At 54.0% G+C, this 20,000-nt stretch overlaps 1 protein-coding gene across 1 annotated transcript; it reads right to left on the bottom strand.

Moving 5' to 3' along the window:
* Nucleotides 1–490: 490 nt before the first annotated feature.
* LOC144676372 (ubiquitin-conjugating enzyme E2 L3-like) lies at nucleotides 491–16,957 on the bottom strand (the record flags this gene model as incomplete). Its single annotated transcript, XM_078536808.1, has 3 exons — nucleotides 16,769–16,957; nucleotides 7,852–7,944; nucleotides 491–677 (listed from the first exon to the last, which is right to left on the bottom strand). Coding segments are annotated over exons 1-3 (307 nt in total), but the record flags the coding sequence as incomplete, so codon positions are not given.
* Between the last annotated feature and the right edge of the window lie 3,043 nt (nucleotides 16,958–20,000).

Genomic DNA, 20,000 nt, shown 5'->3' on the forward strand with positions numbered 1-20,000 from the left:
AGCCGGGACTGTTCTCCTCGGAGAAGAGAAGGTTGAGAGGAGATTTGATCGAGGTGTTCAAAATCATGAGGGGTCTGGACAGAGTCGATGGGGAGAAACTGTTCCCATTGGCGGAAGGATCGAGAATCAGAGGGACACCGATTGAAGGTGATTGGCCAATAAGTAGAGAAGGCATGTGGAAAGACTGTAAATTCTATTGTAATTCTGATAGGATAAAACAGAGGGAGCTCTACACTGTATCTAACCCATGCTGTACCTGCCCTGGGAGAGCGCTCGATGCTGACACTGGGTATAAAGTGGGAGGGACACACTGTCAGTGTAATGTAGAGGGAGCTCTACACTGTATCTAACCCGTGCTGTACCTGCCCTGGGAGCGCTCGATGCTGACACTGGGTATAAAGTGGGGAGAGGTGGGACACTGTCGGGGTAATGTAGAGGGAGCTCTACACTGTATCTAACCTGTGCTTTCCTGGGCTCTGGGGCCTCTTACCTTGCATTGTTTTGGTCGCTGGCTTCCAATTATCTGCGCTGATGATCGGAAGGCAAACCTGACCCTTCTCGTCGATGTTGGGATGGTAGATCTGTGTTTTGAAGGTGACTTTGGGAGGTTTGAAGGGGTAATCTGAGGGGTAATTTATGTGGATTCTGAACGCTCCCTTGTCATAAGGCGGCTGTTGCTGTGAGACGGGGAGGAGGGAGAGGGGGGGAGAGAGAGAGAGAGAGAGGTTAGAGGTTTATCACAGGGCACCCCCGTGGCCCCCTTTCCTTGTTAATTTGGCTTAATTCCATCCCTTTACCCGCACCCTCCCCTCCCACGCTCCTCCTTTTCCATCTTCCAGCCCATCATTCCACAACCCTCTTCCCGTGCTCCCAACCCCACTCCGCCTCCCGCTCTCTTCCCCCAATTTCCGACCTCGTTCCCGATTTCCTTACACTCGGGAATGGACGGCACAGAAAGAGGCCATTCGGCCCAGCCGGTCCATGCTGGTTGCCCCCCTCTCACCTTTCCTTGTCTCCAACAGCCGGCCTAACCCTCTCGTTCCCCCTCCCCCCATCAGACGCTCGTCCAAGTTGTCCTTTCGACGCCCGGGAGCTATTCATCGGGGAAGAGGAACAGGAGGAGGCCATTGAGCCCATCGTTCGATACAACCATGGCTGACCATCCATTTCAATGCCCCACACTATCCCCATATCCCTTTACGGTATTTAGAAATCTGTCAATCTTTGCCTTAAACATACTCAGTGACTGAGTTTACCCGGCCCTCTGGGGTGGAGAATTCCAAAGGTTCACAACCCTCCGGAGTAAAGAAATTCCTCCCCATCTCGGTCCCCCTTATCTTGAAATTGTGTCCCCTGGTTCTGGACTCCCCAAACCAAGGGGAGCATCTTACCTGCATCGACCCTTTAAGTATTTTCTAGGTTCCGAGGAGATCACCACTCACTCTCCGAAACTCTAGAGAATCCCAGGCCCAGTTTCCCCGATCTCTCTTCATAGGACAGCCCGGCCATTCCCGGGAACAAGTCACTGCACTCCCTCTGTGACAATAATATCCTCTCTGTGGTAAGGGGACCAAAACTGCACACACAGTACTCCAGGTGTGGTCTCACCAAACTTCTATACAATTGAAGCAAGACTTCACTACTTCTGGACTCAAATCCTCTTGCGATAAAGGCTAATATTCCCATTAACCTTCCTAATTGCCGGCTGCTCCTGCAAGTTAACTTCCAGTGACTTATCGACAAGGGCACCCAGGTCCCTGCGTACATCCACACTTCCTAATCTCTCACCATTGAGGAAATACTCTGCACATCTGTCCCTCCTACCAGAGTGGGTAACCTCACAGCTTTCCACACTATAGAACCATAGAACACGACAGTACAGAAAAACAGGCCATTAGGCCCTTCTAGTCTGTGCCGAAATATTATTCCGCTAGTCCCATTGACCTGCGCCCAGTCCATGACCCTCCAGACCTCTCCCATCCTTGCATCTATCTAATTTATTCTTAAAACTTAAGAGTGAGCCCGCATTTACCACGTCAGATGGTAGCTCGTTCCACACTCTCACCGCTCTCTGAGTGAAGAAGTTCCCCCTAAACCTTTCCCCTTTCACCCTAAAGCCATGTCCTCTCGTGTTTATCTCTCCTAATCTAAGTGGAAAGAGCCTACTCGCATTTACTCTGTCTATACCCCTCACAATTTTGTAAACTTCTATCAAATCTCCTCTCATTCTTCTACGCTCCAAGGAATAAAGTCCTAACCTGTTTCATCTTTCCCTGTAACTCAACTCCTGAAGACCCCGGCAACATCCTAGTAAATCTTCTCTGCACTCTCTCAATCTTACTGATATCCTTCCTGTAGTTAGGCGACCAGAACTGCACACAATACTCCAAAGTTGGCCTCACCAATGTCTTATACAACCTCACCATAACATCCCGACTCCTATACTCAATACTTTGATGTATGAAGGCCAGTAGGCCAAAAGCTTTCTTTACAACCTTGTCTACCTGTGACGCCACTTTCAGGGAATTATGCATCTAAACTCCCAGATCCCTTTGTTCCTCCGCACTCCTCAGTGCCCTACCATTTACTGTGTATGTCCTACCTTGGTTTGACCTTCCAAAATGTAACACCTCACACTTTTCCGCATTATATTCCATCTGCCATGTTCTTGCCCACTCACTAAGTCCGTCCCAATCCTCATGTAACCGCTTTACATCTTCCTCACAACGCACATTCCTGTCTAGCTTTGTCTCATCCGCGAACTCGGAAATATTACATTTGGTCCCCACATCCAGATCATTGATATATATTGTGACCAGCTGGGGCCCCGGGCACTGATCCCTGCGGTACCCCACTAGTCTCAGCCTGCCAACGCGAGAATGACCCGTTTAGTCCTACCCTCTGTTTCCTGCCTGTTAGCCAATCCTTAATCCATTCCAGAATATTGCCTCCTGTCCCATGTGCTCTTATTTTGCTAATCAACCTCCTGTGGGGAACTTTATCTAAAGCCTTCCGAAAATCCAAGTGTACTACGTCCACCGACTCCCCATTATCGATTCTGTGAGCAACATCCTCATAAAACCCCGACAGGTTTGTCAAACATGGTTTCCCATTCGCAAATCCATGCTGACTACGCCCAACGAGATCATGATTATCCAAGAATCCATTTATCACATCCTTTGTAATCGATTCCACCATTTTCCCTACTACTGATGTCAGGCTAACAAGTCTGTAGTTCCCTGTTTTCTCTCTTCCTCCCTTCTTAAATAGTGGGGGTGACATTTGCTACCTTCCAATCTTCAGGAACCATCCCAGAATCTATAGAATTTTGGAAAATGATCACCAATGCGTCCACTGTCTCTATAGCAACCTCTTTCAACACTCTGGGGTGCAGAATGTCAGGTCCCAGGGACTTAATCAACTTTCAGTCCCATTAATTTCTCCAACACAACCTTCTCGCTTATACTAATTTCCTTCAACTCCTCATTCATCCGAGTCCCTTGGATCTCTAAACCTGGGAGATTTCCTGTATCTTCCTCAGTGAAGACAGACACAAGGTAATCAAGAAAGACCCAAACCTCCCTGTCGCTTGCCATTTCAACACACCACCCTGCTCTCTTGCCCACATGTCTGTCCTTGGCTTGCTGCATTGTTCCAGTGAAGCTCAACGCAAACTGGAGGAACAGCACCTCATCTTCTGACAAGGCACTTTACAGCCTTCCGGACTGAATATTGAGTTCAACAACTTTAGATCTTGAACTCCCTCCTCCATCCCCACCCCCTTCCGTTTCTTCCCCCTCCCTTTTGTTTTTTTCCAATAATTTATATAGATTTTTCTTTTCCCACCTATTTCCATTATTTTTAAATCTATCCCTTTAATGCACTGTCAGTCTTTCCACCCCACCCCCACTAGAGCTATCTGCACCTTGTGTATCCTGCCATCCATTCTTAATTAGCACATTCTCTTAGATAATATCTCCACCTTCAACACCTCTTTGTTCCTTTGTCTGTGACATCTTTTGATTATCTGCTCCTATCACTGCTTGCTTGTCCCTACAACCACCCCACCCTCAACTTCTCTCCCCCCACCCCCCCCACCTTAAACCAGCTTATATTTCACCCCTCTCCTAATATTACTCAGTTCTGTTGAAGGGTCGTGAGGACTCGAAACGTCAACCCTTTTCTTCTCCGCCGATGCTGCCAGACCTGCTGAGTTTTTCCAGGTGGTTCTGTTTTTGTTTTGGATTTCCAGCATCCGCAGTTTTTTTTGTTTTTAACAAGGTAATCATTTAGATTCTCCGCCAGTTCTCTATTTCCCCATTATAAATTCTTCTGGCTCTGCTTGCCAAGGACCCACATTCCTCTTGGCCAAACGCGTCCTTTTTACACACCCCCAGAAGCCTTTACAGTCCATTTTTATGCTTTTGCCCTTTGGCATTCATATTCCGTTCTCCCTTTCTTTACCAGTTTCATGGTCTTCCTTTGCCGCAATCTAAAAACCTCCCAATCCTCAGGTTTACTGCTATTTCAGGCGACTCTTTTCCTTAATTATTAATTAAGTTAATAAGGACTTTAATTATGTTTATTATTCATTATTATTATTCATTATTAATTAATGTCAGAGGGTCAGTACTGAGGGAGCACCGCACTGTCGGAGGGTCAGCGCTGAGGGAGCACCGCACTGTCGGAGGGTCAGTACTGAGAGAGCACCGCACTGTCGGAGGGTCAGCGCTGAGGGAGCACCGCACTGTCGGAGGGTCAGTGCTGAGGGAGCGCCGCACTGTCGGAGGGTCAGTACTGAGGGAGCACCGCACTGTCGGAGGGTCAGTACTGAGGGAGCGCCGCACTGTCGGAGGGTCAGTACTGAGGGAGCGCCGCACTGTCGGAGGGTCAGTACTGAGGGAGTGCCGCACTGTCGGAGGGTCAGTACTGAGGGAGCGCCGCACTGTCGGAGGGTCAGTACTGAGGGAGCGCCGCACTGTCGGAGGCTCAGTACTGAGGGAGTGCCGCACTGTCGGAGGGACAGTACTGAGGGAGCGCCGCACTGTCGGAGGGTCAGTGCTGAGGGAGCGCCGCACTATCGGAGGGTCAGTACTGAGGGAGCGCCACACTGTCGGAGGGTCAGTACTGAGGGAGCGCCGCACTGTCGGAGGGTCAGTACTGAGGGAGCGCCGCACTGTCGGAGGGTCAGTACTGAGGGAGCGCCGCACTGTCGGAGGGACAGTACTGAGGGAGTGCCGCACTGTCGGAGGGACAGTGCTGAGGGAGCGTTGCACTGTCGGAGGGTCAGTACTGAGGGAGTGCCGCACTGTCGGAGGGTCAGTACCGAGGGAGCGCCGCACTGTCGGAGGGTCAGCGCTGAGGGAGCACCGCACTGTCGGAGGGTCAGCGCTGAGGGAGCGCCGCACTGTCGGAGGGTCAGTACTGAGGGAGCGCCGCACTGTCGGAGGGTCAGTACTGAGGGAGCGCCGCACTGTCAGAGGGTCAGTACTGAGGGAGTGCCGCACTGTCGGAGGGTCAGTACTGAGGGAGCGCCGCACTGTCGGACTAATTATTAATTATTAATTATAACTGTCAATCCTTCCCTGATAAATGTGTAAACACATCGCGTTTCTGGTTATCATCCCCTTGTAAATCTTCTCTGCGCCCTCCACCAGCGCCTCGAGGTCCTTTCCATGACATTGCAGCCAGAGCTGGAGATCTGTCACTCTCGGTGTGATTCAGACGAGGTTCGATTACCATAACTTCCTTAAATTTCCAACCCCGCCGCTTGGGAAACAGAATTTAGCGCTCGCTCTGCAATATTTTTTATCCAATGGCGCAAGAGTGTGACTCGTGAGTTCCTGCTCCTCGAGGTCGCTCGCTTCCTCTACCCTGGCCTCGTCGATTAAGGGAATTCCTTCTCATTCCCACCCAGATCATCCTCCGGTCTCCAATTCCCAGGCCTCCAATTCCCAAACTCCCTGCCTCCATTCTCCTGTCCCTCAGCCACTATCCCACTCACATTCCTCGTTCCCCCATCCCTTTCACTATCCCCTCACACTCCTCATTCTCCTGTCCCTCACCCCCTATCCCCTCACACTCCTCATTCTCCTGTCGCTCAGCCACTATCCCCTCACACTCCTCATTCTCCTGTCCCTCACCCCCTATCCCCACACACTCCTCATTCTCCTGTCCCTCACCCCTATCCCCTCACACTCCTCAATCTCCTGTCCCTCAGCCGCTATCCCCCTCACACTCCTCATTCTCCAGTCCCTGTCACTATCCCCTCACACTCCTCATTCTCCCGTCCCTCAGCCGCTATCCCCTCACACTCCTCATTCTCCTGTCCCTCACCCCCTATCCCCTCACACTCCCCATTCTCCCGTCCCTCACCCCCTATCCCCTCACACTCTTCATTCTCCTGTCCCTCAGCCGCTATCCCCTCACACTCCTCAATCTCCTGACCCTCAGCCGCTATCCCCCTCACCCTCCTCATTCTCCAGTCCCTCAGCCGCCATCCCCTCACACTCCTCATTCTCCAGTACCTCACCCCCAACCCCTCACCCTCCTCATCTCCCTGTCCCTCAGTCACTATCCCCTCACATTCCTCATTCTCCCGTCCCTCACCCCATCCCCCTCACCCTCCTCATTCTCCAGTCCCTCAGCCGCTATCCCCTCACACTCCTCAATCTCCCGTCCCTCACCCCCTATCCCCTCACACTCCTCATTCTCCTGTCCCTCAGCCACTATCCCTTCACACTCCTCAATCTCCTGTCCCTCAGTCACTATCCCCCCTCACTCCTCAATCTCCCATCCCTCACACCCTATCCCCTCACACTCCTCAATCTCCTGTCCCTCAGTCACTATCCCCCTCACACTCCTCATTCTCCAGTCCCTCAGCCGTTATCCCCTCACATTCCTCAATCTCCAGTTCCTCAGCCGCTATCCCCTCACACTCCTCAATCTCCAGTCCCTCACCCCTATCCCCTCACACTCCTCATTCTCCAGTCCCTCAACCCCTATCCCCTCACATTCCTCAATCTCCCATCCCTCACCCCCTATCCCGTCACACTCCTCATTCTCCAGTCCCTCACCCCCTATCCCCTCACACTCCTTAATCTCCATCCCCTCACCCCCATCCCCTCACACTCTTCATTCTCCAGTCCCTCACCCCCTATCCCCTCACACTCCTCAATCTCCAGTCCCTCACCCCTATCCCCTCACACTCCTCATTCTCCTGTCCCTCAGTCACTATCCCCTCACACTCCTCATTCTCCTGTCCCTCAGTCACTATCCCCTCACACTCCTCATTCTCCCTTCCCTCAGCCACTATCCCCTCACACTCCTCATTCTCCAGTCCCTCAGCCGCTATCCCCTCACACTCCTCAATCTCCTGTCCCTCATCCCCTATCCCCTCACACTCCTCATGCTCCTGTCCCTCACCCCTATCCCCTCACACTCCTCATTCTCCTGTCCCTCAGCCACTATCCCCCTCACACTCCTCATTCTCATGTCCCTCACCCCCTATCCCTCTCACACTCCTCATTCTCCTGTCCCTCACCCTCCTCAACCTCCAGTCCCTCAGCCACTATCTCCTCACCCTCCTCAATCTCCCGTCCCTCAGCCGCTATCTACTGACACTCCTCGTCCTCCCGTCCCTCGGCCGCTATCCCCCTCACACTCCTCAATCTCCAGTCCCTCACCCCCTATCCCCCTCACACTCCTCAATCTCCAGTCCCTCAGCCACTATCCCCCTCACACTCCTCAATCTCCTGTCCCTCAGCCGCTATCCCCTCACCCTCCTCATTCTCCTGTCCCTCACCCCCATCCCCCTCACCCTCCTGGTTCTCCGCCGCTCGGGGAACATACCGGTAAAATGAGGGCTTGCCAGAAGAAGACATTCTCGTCGGCCTGCATGTTGCGGATGTAGGCTTTGTCAGCATTCTTAATGTCGATCAGCTCCTGAGCATTGGGGAGGAAGGAGGGGGAAACAGCACAGCCCACGTCAGTCGATGGCTCTAACCGCGCTCCGGCGCCAACACTGCGTCTGCACCCCAATCACCGAGGCGTCTACCCGCGGAGGACCGGTCCCAGTGACCCGCGGCTGTGTCCCATTCCTCATCGGGTCAACAACCTCGCTCGTTCCCCCCTCACCACTCCAAACATCCGCCAAATAACCGGGTCGGACCACGGTCAGTCAGATCCAGCCACCAGAAACAACAGGAACTCTAGCCGGGACTGAGGGAGTTCGCGCTGTCGGAGGGTCAGTACTGAGGGAGCGCCGCACTGTCGGAGGGTCAGTGCTGAGGGAGCGCCGCACTGTCGGAGGGTCAGTACTGAGGGAGTTCCGCACTGTCGGAGGGTCAGTGCTGAGGGAGAGCCGCTCTGTCGTAGGGTCAGTGCTGAGGGAGTGCCGCACTGTCGGAGGGTCAGTGCTGAAGGAGTGCCGCACTGTCGGAGGGTCAGTACTGAGGGAGCGCCGCACTGTCAGAGGGTCAGTGCTGAGGGAGTGCCGCACTGTCGGAGGGTCAGTGCTGAGGGAGTGCCGCACTGTCGGAGGGTCAGTGCTGAGGGAGTGCCGCACTGTCAGAGGGTCAATACTGAGGGAGTGCTGCATTGTCGGAGGGTCAGTACCGAGGGAGTGCTACGGGATATAAAATACTAGGACAGGGAGGGTTGGAGGGTTTGGAGGAGGTTACAGAGATAGGGGGGGCATTAGGGTCTGGAGGAGGTTACAGTGATAGGGATGGTATTAGGGTCTGGAGGAGGTTACAGAGATAGGGAGGTTTGTAGGGGTTGGAGGAGGTTACAGAGATAGGGACGGTTGTAGGGGCTGCATGAGGTTACAGAGATAGGGAGGGGTGTAGGGACTGGAGGAGGTTACAGAGATAGGGAGGGTTGTAGGGGCTGGAGGAGGTTACAGAGATAGGGAGGGTTGTAGGGGCTGGAGGAGGTTACAGAGATAGGGAGTGTTGTAGGGGCTGGAGTAGGTTACAGAGATAGGGAGGGTTGAAGGGGCTGGAGGAGGTTACAGAGATAGGGAGGGTTGTAGGGGCTGGAGGAGGTTACAGAGATAGGGAGTGTTGTAGGGGCTGGAGTAGGTTACAGAGATAGGGAGGGTTGTAGGGGCTGGAGGAGTTTACAGAGATAGGGAGAGTTGTGTAGGGGCTGGAGGAGGTTACAGAGATAGGGAGGGTTGTGTAGGGGCTGGAGGAGATTACAGAGATAGGGAGGGTTGTGTAGGGGCTGGAGGAGGTTACAGAGATAGGGAGGGTTGTGTAGGGGCTGGAGGAGGTTACAGAGATAGGGAGGGTTGTAGGGGCTGGAGGAGGTTACAGAGATAGGGAGGGATGTGTAGGGGCTGGAGGAGGTTACAGAGATAGGGAGGGTTGTAGGGGCTGGAGGAGGTTACAGAGATAGGGAGGGTTGTAGGGGCTGGAGGAGGTTACAGAGATAGGGAGGGGGTGAAGTGCCCGTTGAATGTGTCACCAAGGGTGTTAAGAGACTGAATGCAGCATTTGGAGGCCGTTGGGCCTATTCTCTGCTCCGTTTTCCTGCCCACACTCCGATCGCCTCGGTTCAGGCTGGAGTTAGGCTTGCTTAACCTCGCTAGGCCCAGCTTAGCACGGGGTGGGGGCCCTGGGCTCTTGGCTTCTGGGGCTCCCCGGCTGGTAGTCGGTTGAAGACAAAGCAAAATTCGTAAATTGGGTCTAAGCGGAAAGTCACTTCTGGGAAACACTTAACAACAAGAGCGAGTTAAACCAGTCCCAGGTCCCATGGCAACGACACCGCAGTCCCAAGTGTTGAAACCAAGGTGCTGACCACAAGCGCACTGCGAGAGCTCAGCGCTCCGACTGACGTCAAGGATCAGGGGGTTTCCAGTCAGGAAGTAGGCCATTCGGCCCATCTGCACCGCCGTGCTGTCTCTGTTCCACACACTGTTCTCCTCCCACCTCCTCCTCTCTCACACCCCCGGCCGCTAATCCCTCTGTCCCTCTCTCCCCCGGTGTGTTTATCCAGCTGCTCCCCCCCCTTAAACCCACCGACACGACTCCCCCTCGACCACTCCCCGTGGGAGCGAGTCCCTGCAACCCTCCCTATCTCTGTAACCACCTCCAGCCCCTACAACCCTCCCTATCTCTGTAACCTCCTCCAGCCCCTACACCCCTCCCTATCTCTGTAACCTCCTCCAGCCCCTACACCCCTCCCTATCTCTGTAACCACCTCCAGCCCCTAAAACCCTCCCTATCTCCGTAACCTCCTCCAACCCCGACAGCCCTCCCTATCTCTGTAACCTCCTCCAGCCCCTACAACCCTCCCTATCTCTGTAACCTCCTCCAGCCCCTACAACCCTCCCTATCTCTGTAACCTCCTCCAGCCCCTACAACCCTCCCTATCTCTGTAACCTCCTCCAGCCCCTCCAACCCTCCCTAAGTCTGTAACCTCCTCCAGCCCCTCCAACCCTCCCTAAGTCTGTAACCTCCTCCAGCCCCTCCAACCCTCCCTAAGTCTGTAACCTCCTCCAGCCCCTACAACCCTCCCTAAGTCTGTAACCTCCTCCAGCCCCTCCAACCCTCCCTAAGTCTGTAACCTCCTCCAGCCCCTACAACCCTCCCTAAGTCTGTAACCTCCTCCAGCCCCTACAACCCTCCCTATCTCTGTAACCTCCACCAACCCCTACACCCCTCCCTATCTCTGTAACTTCCTCCATCCCCTACAACACTCCCTATCTCTGTAATCTCCTCCAGCCCCTACCACCGTCCCTATCTCTGTAACCTCCTCCAGCCCCTACAAACCTCCCTATCTCTGTAACCACCCCCATCCAGCCCCTACACCCCTCCCTATCTCTGTAACCTCCTCCAGCCCCTACAACCCTCCCTATCTCTGTAATCTCCTCCAGCCCCGATGACCCTCCCTATCTCTGTAACCTCCTCTTGCACCTACAACCCTCCCTCTCTCTGTAACCTCCTCCAGCCCCTACAACCCTCCCTAATCTGTAACCTCCTCCAGCCCCTACAACACTCCCTATCTCTGTAACTTCCTCCAGCCCCTACAACCCTCCCTAAGTCTGTAACCTCCTCCAGCCTCTACAACCCTCCCTATCTCTGTAACCCTCCTGCGACCCTCCGAGATCTCTGCGCTCCTCCAATTCCGGCCTCTTGACCATCCCCCCCGATTTTAATCGCTCCACCATCGGCGGCCGTGCCTTCAGCTGCCTGGGGCCCTGAGCTCTGGGATTCCCTCCCTGAACCTCTCCGCCCATCTCTCCCTCTCTCTCTGCCTCTCTGTCTCTCTCTCCTTCTCTTTATCACTCTTGTCTCTCTCTCTTTCTCTCTCTGTCTCTCTCCCATTCCCTCTCTCTCTCCTTCTCTCTCCGCCTCTATCTCTCTCTCCTGCTCTATCTCCTTCTCTCTCTCTCTGTCTCTCTCCTCCTCTCCCACTCTCTCCTTCTCTCTCTCCGCCTCTCTCACCCTCTCTCTCTCTCCTTCTATTTCTCCTCCTCTCTCCGCCTCTATCTCTCTCTCCGCCTCTCTCACCCTCTCTCTCTCTCCTTCTATTTCTCCTTCTCTCTCCTCCTCTGTCTCTCCTTCTCTCTCCCCTTCCCTCTCACCCTCTGTCTCTGTCTCTCTCTGTCTCCTTCTCTCTCCTCTCTTTCTCTGTCTTCTCCACCTCTCTCTCTCCCTCTCTCTCATTCTATCTCTCCGCCTCTCTCTCTCTTCTCTTCTCTCTCCCACTCCCTCTCCCCCTATTTCTCCATCTCTCTCTCCCTCTCTCTGTCTCTCTCCTGTTTCCTCTCTCTTCTTCTCTCTCCGCCTCCATCTCTCTCTCCTTCTCTCTCTCTCTGTCTCTCTCCTCCTCTCCCACTCTCTCCTTCTGTCTCTCCGCCTCTCTTTCCTTCTCTCTCTCCTTCCCTCTGACCCTCTCTCTCTCTCTCCTTCTCTCTCTCCTTCCCTCTCACCCTCTCTCTCTCTCCTATTTCTCCTTCTCTCTCCGCCTCTCTCTTTCCTTCTCTCTCTCCTTCTCTCTCTCTCCTTCTATTTCTCCTTCTCTCTCCTCCTCTCTCTCACCTTCTCTCTCTCCTTCCCTCTCACCTTCTCTCTCTCTCTCCTTCTCTCTCTCTCTCTCTCTGTCCTCTCCACCTCTCTCTCTCTCTCTCTCATTCTATCTCTCCGCCTCTCTCTCTGTCTCCTTCTCTCTCTCTCTCTCCCTCTCTCTCGCCCTCTCCTCCGTTAGGACCTCCCTCCCTTTCTCCAGGGTTTGGGTCCCCTGCCCTTCTCTCTCCTCCTGTGACTGGGGACCGCGCTGTGTTTGCTGGTCTCTGTTCTCAGGGCCTTCGGACGTCCTCCTGCTCCGCCGACACTATATCGGGACCAGACCTCGTTGCCGACCAGGAACTCTCCCCGTCGAAAGAGTTCACCAGGCTGGGCTGCCTCTCCTCCCCTCCCCTCTCCCCTCTGACCTCACATTGACCTCCGCCCCTGCTTCCCCAGGGGGGTCAAGGCCGTCTGGGCTCCGCTGTTGGGGGCGGGGGGTGTCAAGGGTTGGGAGCAGTGGAGCAAAAGGGTGGGGGAGGTTAGGGGGCAGTTGAGGGGGGCGGGGGTAAATGGGGGGAGGGGTGCTGGTGGGGGGCAAGAGGGGTGAGGAAAGGGAGGTGGTGAGGGGTGGAGGGCGGGAGTGAAGGTGGGGAGTGGGCTAAGGAAGCAGGCGATCAGGGGGATGGGTTTAAGGGGGGGGTGCAGGGTAAGGGAGTGGGGTAAGAGGGTTAGGGAGGGGAGGAAAATGTGGGGGTGGGGGCTAAAGGAGTGGGGAAGGGTGGAAAGGGCAAGGGAGGTGGTGATGTTGAGTCAGCGAGGGTGAAAGGGAAGAGGGGTAAAAGAGGGCGGTAAATGGAGAAGCAAGTGAGGGGATAAGGGAGGGGGCAAGGGAGGATGAGTGAGGCAGGTGGTAGTGTGGGTAAGGGAGTGGGTGAGGGGGTAAGGGAGTGGGTGAGGGGGTAAGGGAGTGGGTGAGGGGGTAAGGGAGTGGGTGAAGGGGTAAGGGAGTGGGTGAGGGGGTAAGGGAGTGGGTGAGGGGGTAAGGGAGTGGGTGAGGGGGTAAGGGAGTGGGTGAAGGGGTAAGGGAGTGAGTGAAGGGGTAAGGGAGTGGGTGAAGGGATAAGGGAGTGGGTGAGGGGGTAAGGGAGTGGGTGAGGGGGTAAGGGAGTGGGTGAAGGGATAAGGGAGTGGGTGAGGGGGTAAGGGAGTGGGTGAAGGGGTAAGGGAGTGGGTGAGGGGGTAAGGGAGTGGGTGAGGGGGTAAGGGAGTGGGTGAAGGGGTAAGGGAGTGGATGAGGGGGTAAGGGAGTGGGTGAGGGGTAAGGGAGTGGGTGAGGGGGTAAGGGAGGGAGGGATAAGGGAGGATGAATGAGGGGGGTGGTAGTGTGGGTAAGGGAGTGGGTGAGGGGGTAAGAGAGTGGGTGAGGGGGTAAGGGAGTGGGTGAAGGGGTAAGGGAGTGGGTGAGGGGGTAAGGGAGTGGGTGAAGGGGTAAGGGAGTGGGTGAAGGGGTAAGGGAGTGGGTGAGGGGGTAAGGGAGTGGGTGAGGGGGTAAGGGAGTGGGTGAAGGGGTAAGGGAGTGGGTGAAGGGGTAAGGGAGTGGGTGAGGGGGTAAGGGAGTGGGTGAAGGGGTAAGGGAGTGGGTGAAGGGGTAAGGGAGTGGATGAGGGGGTAAGGGAGTGGGTAAAGGGGTAAGGGAGTGGATGAGGGGGTAAGGGAGTGGGTGAAGGGGTAAGGGAGTGGGTGAGGGGGTAAGGGAGGGAGGGATAAGGGAGGATGAATGAGGGGGGTGGTAGTGTGGGTAAGGGAGTGGGTGAGGGGGTAAGAGAGTGGGTGAGGGGGTAAGGGAGTGGGTGAAGGGGTAAGGGAGTGGGTGAGGGGGTAAGGGAGTGGGTGAAGGGGTAAGGGAGTGGGTGAAGGGGTAAGGGAGTGGGTGAGGGGGTAAGGGAGTGGGTGAAGGGGTAAGGGAGTGGGTGAAGGGGTAAGGGAGTGGATGAGGGGGTAAGGGAGTGGGTAAAGGGGTAAGGGAGTGGATGAGGGGGTAAGGGAGTGGGTGAAGGGGTAAGGGAGTGGGTGAAGGGGTAAGGGAGTGGATGAGGGGGTAAGGGAGTGGGTGAAGGGGTAAGGGAGTGGATGAGGGGGTAAGGGAGTGGGTGAAGGGGTAAGGGAGTGGATGAGGGGGTAAGGGAGTGGGTGAAGGGGTAAGGGAGTGGATGAGGGGGTAAGGGAGTGGGTGAAGGGGTAAGGGAGTGGATGAGGGGGTAAGGGAGTGGGTGAAGGGGTAAGGGAGTGGGTGAGGGGGTGAGGGAGGGAGGGATAAGGGAGGATGAATGAGGGGGGTGGTAGTGTGGGTAAGGGAGTGGGTGAGGGGGTAAGAGAGGGGGTAAAGGAGGGTGGGGATAAGGGAGGGGGGTAAGGGAGGGAGGGAAGCTAAGAGAGGTCAGGGCAAAAGGGCATCATTGCCCCCCCCCCCACACACCCCACCTCCCACAGCAGCTGCAAAACCAGTGCCCATGCGCTGAGCATTTGGCCTTGAGGACTTGAGGCCTGTGCCAACTGGCCAAGACCGACAGCAGCGAGAGAGAGAGAGAGAAACTGAAGGAATATGAGGCATTGACATTGGACTGTGAGAAATTCCCCTTTTCAAATTGCGCAACAGGAAATTCTGCTCTTTCCTGTATGAGTGTGTGTGTGTCCGTCCGTGTGTGTGTGAGTGTGTGTGTCCATGTGTGTGTGAGTGTGTGTGTCCGTGTGTGTGTGAGTGTGTGTGTCTGTGTGTGTGTGAGTGTGTGTGTCTGTGTGAGTGCATCTATGTGTCTGTGTGTGAGTGTGTGTGGATGTGTGAGCGTGTATATGTGAGTGTGTGTTTATATGTGTGTGTGCGTCTGTGTGTGTGTGTTTGTGTGTCTGTACGTGAGTGTGCGTGTTTGTGTGTGTCTGTGTGTGTGTGTGTGAATGCATCTGTGTTCGTGTGTGTGAGCGTGTGTGTGTGTGTGTGTGAGTGCATCTGTGTTTGTGTCTGTGTGTGTGTGTCTGTGTGTGAGTGTATCTGTGTGTGTGTATCTGTGTGTGTGTATCTGTGTGTGTGAGTGTGTGTGTCTGTGTGTGTGTCTATGTGTCGGTGTATGTGTCTGTGTGAGAGTGTGCGTGTGTGTCTGTGTGTGTGTGAGTGTCTGTGTGTGTGCCTGGGTGTGTGTTTGTGTGTGTGAGTGTCAGTGTGTGTCTGTGTGTGTCTGTGTGTGTGTGTGTGTGTGTGTGTGTCTGTGTGTGTCTGTGTTTGTGTCAGTGTATGCCTGTGTGTGTCTCTGTGTGTGTGTGTCTGTGTCTCTGTGTGTCTATGTGTCTGTGTGTGTGTGTGTGTCTGTCTGTGTGTGTCTGTGTGTGTGTTTGTGTGTCAGTGTGTGTCTGTGTCTGTGTGTGTCTGTGTGTGTGTCTGTGTCTGTGTATGTCTGTGTCTCTGTGTGTGTGTGTGTGTATCTGTGTGTGTCTGTGTCTCTGTGTGTCTGTGTGTGTGTCTGTGTCTGTGTGTGTGTGTGTCTGTGTGCCTCTGTGTGTGTGTGCCAGTGTGTGTGTGTCTCTGTGTGTGTGTGTGTGCCTGTGTGTGTGTCTCTGTGTGTGTGTGTGTGTGTGTGTGTGTCTGTGTCTCTGTGTGTGTCTGTGTGTGTGTGTGTGTCTCTGTATGTGTCTCTGTGTGTGTCTGTGTGTGTGTGTGTCTGTGTGTCTCTGTGTGTGTCTGTGTCTCTGTGTCTGTGTCTCTGTGTGTGTCTATGTGTGTGTGTGTCTGTGTCTCTGTGTGTGTGTGTGTGTCTGTGTGTCTCTTTGTGTGTCTCTTTGTGTGTCTGTGTCTCTGTGTCTGTGTCTCTGTATGTGTCTCTGTGTGTGTCTGTGTGTGTGTGTGTCTGTGTCTCTGTGTGTGTCTGTGTGTGTGTGTGTGTCTGTATGTCTCTGTGTGTGTCAGTGTCTCTGTGTCTGTGTCTCTGTCTGTGTCTGTGTGTGTGTGTCTGTGTGCCTCTGTGTGTGTGTGCCAGTGTGTGTGTGTCTCTGTGTGTGTGTGTGTGCCTGTGTGTGTGTGTCTCTGTGTGTGTGTGTGTGTCTGTGTCTCTGTGTGTGTCTGTGTGTGTGTGTGTGTCTCTGTATGTGTCTCTGTGTGTGTCTGTGTGTGTGTGTGTCTGTGTGTCTCTGTGTGTGTCTGTGTCTCTGTGTCTGTGTCTGTGTCTCTGTATGTGTCTCTGTGTGTGTCTGTGTGTGTGTCTGTGTCTCTGTGTGTGTCTGTGTGTCTCTGTGTCTGTGTCTGTGTCTCTGTCTGTGTCTATGTGTGTGTGATCCGAGGCCCCATGTATCGCCCCCAGTAGCGCAGACAACACTTCCTGGATCCACACAGGCCTGAAACGTCGCCTCCTTTCCCTCACCGTTCTCCTTTCTCTTTCACTTGCGTTTCCTCCCCTTCGCTCCTCTTGTTTGCCCTCGAGAAACTTCCCAGGGCCACAATCGAAACCCTCCCGAACCCCCCGAGCTAGGCCTCCGATCGATCGCCCTCCTTCCCAGAGCCTTCCCCCGCCCCAGACCACCCCCACCCCCACCCCGACCGCCAACCACCGACCCCTGCCCCACACCTTCTCGGCTTTCGAATTGACAAGAATTGAAGAGAGAGGGAGAGAGAGAGACCCTGTGTAAAAATAAAAGAGCCATCATTGAATCAATTCAGCCTTTTTCCCCTCTGCTCTCCTCCCTTTTCAGCCCCCAACCCCCCTCACCTTATTGAGCCTCTTGGTGCAGCTCATCTTCCAAGGACCTTCGGTGTGGGAGACAAGTCGCTTTGGAGAGGATAAAGGAAGAGAGACAGGCAGACAAAAACACACACACACAGAGCTATAGTTGATGCCGGAGAGCGATAGAGAGAGAGAGCGAGCGAGAGAGAGAGAGAGAGAGAGAGAGAGAGGGAGGGAAAGGGGTGGAACGTGGGAGGGAGAGGGGCGGGCGATGGGTTTGGCCTGAGTCCGAGAGACGGTGATCATTTGCTGTCCGTCCCCCGGCACAGCCAGAGGAGGAGGAGGAGGTGGTGCTGGTGCTGGTGGCTGTGGGAGGGCGATGTCAGGGAATTGGGGAGGAGGGTAGGAGGTCGGTGCGGGGGGAGGGGGGAGGGGGGGTGGGGTGGGTTGTGGTGGGAGGGGAGCCGGGGTCGGTGTGGGGGAGAGACAGGCTCTACGAGGCTGGGTGGGTGGGGAGAGAGAGAGAGAGAGAGAGAGAGAGGAAGGAGAGGCTGAAAGTCTTGCACAGAGAAATTGCTATCCTCTACAGATTGCAGCCCTGTACATACGCAGCGGAACTGGCAGAGACAGGCACACACACAGATACACACACACAGATACACACACACACAGATACACACACATATACACACATGTACACACAGAGACACAGACACACACACAGATACACACACACAGATACACACAGAGACACAGACACACACACAGATACACACACACAGATACACACAGAGACACACACACACACACAGATACACACATATACACACAGAGACACACACACACACACATATACACACAGAGACACAGACACACACACACATATACACACAGAGACACAGATACACACATATACACATATATATACACAGTTACACACACACTGATACACACAGAGACACAGACACACACACAGATACACACCTATACACACACACTGATATAGACATACATATACACACAGAAACACACAAACAGATACACACATATACACACAGAGATACACACACACTAATACAGACATACATATACACACAGAGACACAGATACACATATATACACACAGTTACACACACACTGATACACACAGAGACACACACACAGATACACACCTATACACACACACTGATACAGACATACATATACACACAGAGACACACACACTGATACAGACATACATATACACACAGAGACACACACACTGATACAGACATACATATACACACAGAGACACACACACTGATACAGACATACATATACACACAGAGACACACACACTGATACAGACATACATATACACACAGAGACACACACACTGATACAGACATACATATACACACAGAGACACACACACTGATGCAGACATACATATACACACAGAGACACACACACTGATACAGACATACATATACACACAGAAACACACACACTGATACACACAGAGACACAGATACAGATACACACAGAGACACAGATACAGACACACACATATACACACAGAGACACACAGAGACACACACTGATACACACATATACACAGATACAGATACACACTGATACACATGGAGACACAGATACAGACACAGACATATACACACAGAGATGCAGATACACACACACACACACTGATACAGACACACACATATACACACAGAGACATACACACACTGATACACACATATGCACACAGAGATACACACCATAGAACCATAGAAAAGTTATAGCACAGAAGGAGGCCATTCAGCCCATCTTGCCCATGCCAACCAGAGGACACCCAGGTGCCCTTTCTAATCCCACCTTCCTGCACCCGGCCCATAGCCCTGCAGCTTACAGCACATAAGGCGCAGATCCAGATACTTTTTAACGAGTTTAGACATACACACACATTGATACAGGCACACATATACACACAGAGACACACACACTGATACACACAGGGACACAGATACAGACACACACACAAACACACACACACACATACTGATACACACATACACACAGAGACACATCCAAACACACACACACGCGTACACACAGGGACACAGATGCCGACACACATACAGATAGACATACAGGCACACACATGCAGATACACACACATACACAAAGGGACACAGATGCTGACACACACACACACACACACACAGATACACACACAGGGACACAAAGGCAGCCAAACAGACAAGCACGCACATGCAAACCAACACAGATAGCCACAGGTACAGACAAACAGGTAGACAGCCGCACACAGATACAGACGCAGATAGGCGCACAGCACAGGAACAAAGGGCGAGGCTTCCTGCTCGTGCCAGCGGCGGGAATCGCGGCGGGCGAGGGCACCCAAATCCGGCGCTGTTGAAAAAAAGCCCCTCGCGGGTTTGGGATCCTGCCCTCCCGGCTCCGACCGGGGGGGGGTGGTGGTGGTTAAAAGGCCGTTTCCCGCTGGCCTCGGTGGGGAACCACGCCCGCGTCCATTGGCACCTCACGAGCGCTGGCCGGAATCGCGTCTCCCACGCCTCGGCGATCCGGAGGCGATGGGCCCTTCGATCACCAGGGAGCAGCTCAACCTTCACGGGCCCCGAGAACCTTCCGGAAGGATTTGTGTTCCGGCGGGAAAAAACTGGGCGGACTTTGGCGGCCCCATCGTCGGGGTGGGGGGGCGGAGGTCGGGGAGGGGTCGAGGCCATAAAGACCTTAAAATCCCAGAGGGATAAAATTCCGCCCACTGTTTCTCAAAGGGTCCGCGCGAGACTCTGGTGGCTGCTGATCCTGGAAATGTCGGCATTGTGCAGGAAAAGGTAATGAAGCAGTTTTAAAGAGGCTGGAGACCTCTAGACCCCCGCCCCGGTGGACTGAAAAAAACCACGTCTGGAACAAACTGTGTTTGCAAAGCTGGTTTTGGATCGGCTTTGAGGAAAAAGAAGGACCAACTGCTTGAGAAAAGGAGACAGCAGCCCTTAGCGCGGTCCCGAGCCAGTCCACAGCCGGGAGCGATCGGAAGCTGCTCCCCGAGTAGCTCTGCCTCGCTGGGATAGGGTGCCTGCAAGTGCTCCTCGAGCCCGCCGGAAAATCAGTGCAAGAGCCATGGGCATGTTTCGGGGATCAGCGCTGAGAGATTAACCGTATAAACCGGAGGCCGTTTCAGGGACTCCACCTTCTCTCCTTTTCCCTCAGAACCACTGACTTCTAACCTTAGGCAGAATTCCTTTATTTTATT

The sequence above is a fragment of the Cetorhinus maximus genome, unplaced genomic scaffold (assembly GCF_964194155.1).
Source record: "Cetorhinus maximus unplaced genomic scaffold, sCetMax3.hap1.1 HAP1_SCAFFOLD_1547, whole genome shotgun sequence".
NCBI lineage: Eukaryota > Metazoa > Chordata > Chondrichthyes > Lamniformes > Cetorhinidae > Cetorhinus > Cetorhinus maximus.